This window comes from Pelecanus crispus, chromosome 2, assembly GCF_030463565.1.
Source record: "Pelecanus crispus isolate bPelCri1 chromosome 2, bPelCri1.pri, whole genome shotgun sequence".
Lineage (NCBI taxonomy): Eukaryota > Metazoa > Chordata > Aves > Pelecaniformes > Pelecanidae > Pelecanus > Pelecanus crispus.
The window spans coordinates 35,217,633-35,221,649 of record NC_134644.1 but is presented as its reverse complement, the minus strand read 5'-3'; the positions used below and the strand labels follow the sequence as shown (position 1 = coordinate 35,221,649).

Sequence of the window (4,017 nt, the reverse complement as noted above, 5' to 3'; positions counted from 1 at the left end):
GCAGTCTCTCATGAGAGTTTGTCCTGGTTCCCCTACACTGTTACATTGTCTCTGCACTGAAAACCTGTCCCCTGCATTCATTATGCATTTCCTCAGCTCCATAATTTCCCTGATGTGATAAAAATCACCGAATATGAAAAAATGTTCAAAAAATACATCAAATCACAGTTCATTGAGCATATTATACATAATTTAAAATAGTTTATATAACAGAAAAAATCAATATTTTAGCAATAATGGGGGGGGGGGGGCGGGTAACAGGAAACAAAGATGCAGTAAAAAAAATCAGTTTGACAGGAGGATTCACCTTGGCTACAAGTCTTCATTTTCTGCTGGGACCTCCCAGTCCTGGCTGAGTCCTGGCTTTAGTGCTTCCTTTAAGGATTCAGTGACAAGCACACCCTGCATTAATATTTCATGTTTGGTGTTATATTGCTTTGTGGTGCAACACTGACTCAACAACCTTCCCTCTTCACGTGCTTGCAATATAAAACGCTTTGGTTCCGGTTGTTTTTGTAGCTTGTGTCCTCCAAATATCTGAAACTAGAGATGTGAGCAAGGGTTTCTTTCTGAAGAGACCGTGGTGAAGGGCTGCTCTATCCTCTTCTAAACGCCGGGTTCCCACACGACGGTAAATTCGTGTGAAGCTTGACACAGAGTTGACGAATTCACATGTCTCCATTCGTTTATTTCATTATCTGAAGTACGTGTATTTCCCCGATAATTTTACACTCTGTGGTGACGCATCTCTGCTGGGGTTCGTCCTTAATTTATAATTCCATGTTTTTAAACGAAATACTTGCCACCTCATCTAAAAGGAGCTCAAGTAAGTTACCTTCCTTTGAGGATCGATCGTAAATATTTATCTGATCTTTCGTCCACCGAACGTTTTTATAAAACACTTAACATTTAGAGCTCTTCAACTTACTGTTACTTTTGGATGCTCTCTGGTCAACACTTCTCTTAGCAGATGTTTTACAGCTCCTCTTTGCCTTATTAGTTCATTCACCGGGTGTTTTAACGAACGATATGCAGCATAAATAAGCACGTCTCTGAGCGACACTCTCCCTGTTCGCCAAGAAGCCACTTTGCGCTAGTAAGAATAAAAGCAGTCGCCCCGCCATGTGCTCTTTATTTAGCCTTAGGCATGCCATGAAACCATGAAGGCGGACACAACGCCGCCGATCGCTGCCACAGCAGTGGCGGTGGTGCTGCTGCGACGGGGTGGGGAGAGGTGGCTGGGAGGAAGGGTGGGGAGAGAAGGTCCCCCCTTTTGCAGGGCCGCCGGGTACCTGCAGGGCCGCCGGGTACCTGCAGGGCCGCCGCCGCCGCTCCGGAGCTGTCCAATGTAGCTCCGCTCCCGCTCATCTTCCGCACCCCCCGCGCCGCTCCGCGCCGCACCGCGCAGCCAAGCGCCCTGCCCGCCCCCCGCCTCGGAGAGCCCGCGGAGCCCGGGGCGGGGGGTGAGGGGCTGCGAGGGGAACTGTCTTTCCCCCGGCATCTTTCCCAGGAAAAAGGGGATGCGTGGTTCGCTCGCTGTATCGTAAATGACGGCAGATCCCGGTCCGCGGTCGGAAATGTTTGCGGTCCTGTAGGCAAACAGGAAGGATTTTGGCGGAGTGGGATCCCCCCCCCCCCCCCCGCCTCCTTTGATCTGATGGGCTTTGAAATCCCCTTAGAAATTAGAGACTAATTAGCCCCAAAGCGAGAGTGGCAACAATGCATGACAAAGGCGAAGATTAGGCTTTAAGAAGGCAGTGCGAGAGTAATGGCCAGCCACTCCTAAACGAGCTGTGTGCACAAATCGGGCGCCAAAGAAAATCGATCCGATTCAACCTGCGTGTGTCTGACACGGCCAGGGATTGCCAGGGCCAGGCTGTTTATTTAGAGACAGTCTATGGTGCGGGAGGGTGAAGACACAACCCCTAACCTCTTCCAGGCTCCCAAGACAAAAGCGAAACAATCCCCGACGCCCGTCCCCAAGGAAACCTTGATCAAAGAAAGGTATTCAGCGGTGTCGGGTGTACGGGTGTGTTTATATGCATTTCACGGTATTTTGCGCTATGTATCCAGCGTTATCAGTGCGTGCAGTCAGGTTGAGTCCTCTGTGCACCGCCGGTGACCGGCACGGTTCTACCAAAGGTGTAAGAAGCAACCGCTGCCCTGGATAGGACCAGCTTATCCTCGTCTCATGGGCGGGAGGAAGGAGTTTCAAAGCAAGGGCTTTGAGGTTGCCTGGACCGAAATGAGCTTTACGAAGCAGCCTTTTACTGGAAAGATGTTTGAACTCTAGTTGAAGGGGATTTAGGGGGAATGGAGAGACGATTCCAACAGTTACTACTGGGAATGCAATATCGGGTCCCCTACAATGCTTACTTAGGCTAATGGAGGTCCTGCCATTCAGCTCCCATTGCGCTGGGATACAGGGTAAACATTCCCCGGTGACCCTCTCCGTGCAGGTCCCCTCTTCAGGACATCATTAAAAGCATACATGCACTTGCGTGACATCAATTGTCAGGCTGTCTCTCAGGGTTCAGAGATCCCGACAGAAAGCAGGAAAACAAGCCCAGTGGAGACCCGGCTCTGCGGCTGCGGGCTTTAAAGAGGCTGAAAATCGTTTGGTTGCGGGTGTGTAAGAAGAGACAAAAGTGCTCAGCAGGTAAGAGCGGAGGGTTTTGCCAAGAAGGAACTGTCCTTGATCGCTGTGACAGGATTGACTCGCTGGGGACTCCTCTCTCGGGAGCATCCACGCGTCCCCGAGGGGGCTGCCTGTCTCCTCTCATCAGCATCACGGCGAGAAATTTTACAGCCGCTCTTTCTAGTCCTGCTAATCCTGTTATCCGGGGGGTTATAAATATTAACGCCGCTGGGGCTGGGGATGGGGGACCAGATTAAGCCCTCTCTGAAGTAAGATGTCAGCCAGCCTCTTCCCAGCCCACCAGCGCCCGGGGCTGCTGGATGAGCTGCACGGCAGAGCCCCCCAAGTGCCCTGCCCGGAGGGGTTGCTGGGAGCCTCGGTGCTGGATTTCGTGGCCGACCTCTCCCTGGGTGCTCCCCAGGCCCCCCCCCGGGCCGGGCCGAGCCTGGGGCTCTGCGAGGTCACCTCCGGGCCTCCCTTCGGGGACAGAGCCCTGTCGCTCCGGGAGGGGATGGCCCGGGGGCTGCCCCTGGCTGCCTTCGGAGATGGAGATCCCGAAGACGACGAGGAGGAGGAGGAGGAAGAGGAGAGGATGCGGAGCGCTTCCCTCCTGGACAGACCCAGGAGAAAGCGGGTTATCACCTACGCCCAGCGCCAGGCTGCCAACATACGGGAGAGGAAGAGGATGTTCAACCTCAACGAGGCGTTTGATCAGCTGAGGAAGAAGGTGCCCACCTTCGCCTACGAGAAGAGGCTCTCCCGGATAGAGACATTGCGCCTGGCCATAGTGTACATCTCCTTCATGACTGAGCTCCTGGATGGTTGCAGCAGGCAGAAGGCGAGCTAGGGAGCGCCGGGGGCCGGCGGGACAGGGCTGGGGGCCGGGCACCACCCACGGCACCGAGCAGGTGGCCCCGGGAGCCTCCCTCCGCGGGGCGCAGAGCCCTGCTCCTGCCTTGGCTTCTCACCCCGCAGCCAGGGCCGTGTAGGTGTCGGATGCAAAACGAGGAGTGTTTTGGAGAAGGGTGCGCTGGGGGCGGCGGAAAGCGGGGGGAGAGGAGGGGTGGAGAGGTTCAGTATCTGTAGATTTGCTAATATATATAATTTCTGTAAAGGAAAGGGGAAAAAAAAAAAAAAAGAAGGTCTGGGGTCTTTTGGTTGTTGTTGCGTCGCCTACTTGCTTTAAAATTTTGCAATTATTGCCTTGGAGAAAGGCTCGGCCGGGGCAGCGGAGCCCGTCCAGTTTGCGGAGTGGGTTTCCAGCGGATTCAGTTGCCTGCCCAGCTGCCTGCCAGGGATTAGGAAAATCTCGGCGTGTGCATTTGAACCTAGCGCTTTCTGCTTTTTTAAAAAATAAACAACTCCCTTTTCTTTGAAAT

At 53.6% G+C, this 4,017-nt stretch overlaps 1 protein-coding gene across 1 annotated transcript; it reads left to right on the top strand.

Annotated features, from left to right (window-relative positions):
- Positions 1-2,912: 2,912 nt before the first annotated feature.
- Positions 2,913-3,485, top strand: FERD3L (Fer3 like bHLH transcription factor). Its single transcript, XM_009486373.2, has one exon. It carries the CDS (start codon positions 2,913-2,915, stop codon positions 3,483-3,485), a length of 573 nt encoding a protein of 190 aa, XP_009484648.2.
- Positions 3,486-4,017: the final 532 nt, after the last annotated feature.

What these genes read in the sequence shown, in the direction of transcription:
- FERD3L (XM_009486373.2), top strand. Translation starts at nt 2,913, where the DNA reads ATGTCAGCCAGCCTCTTCCCAGCCCACCAGCGCCCGGGGCTGCTGGAT.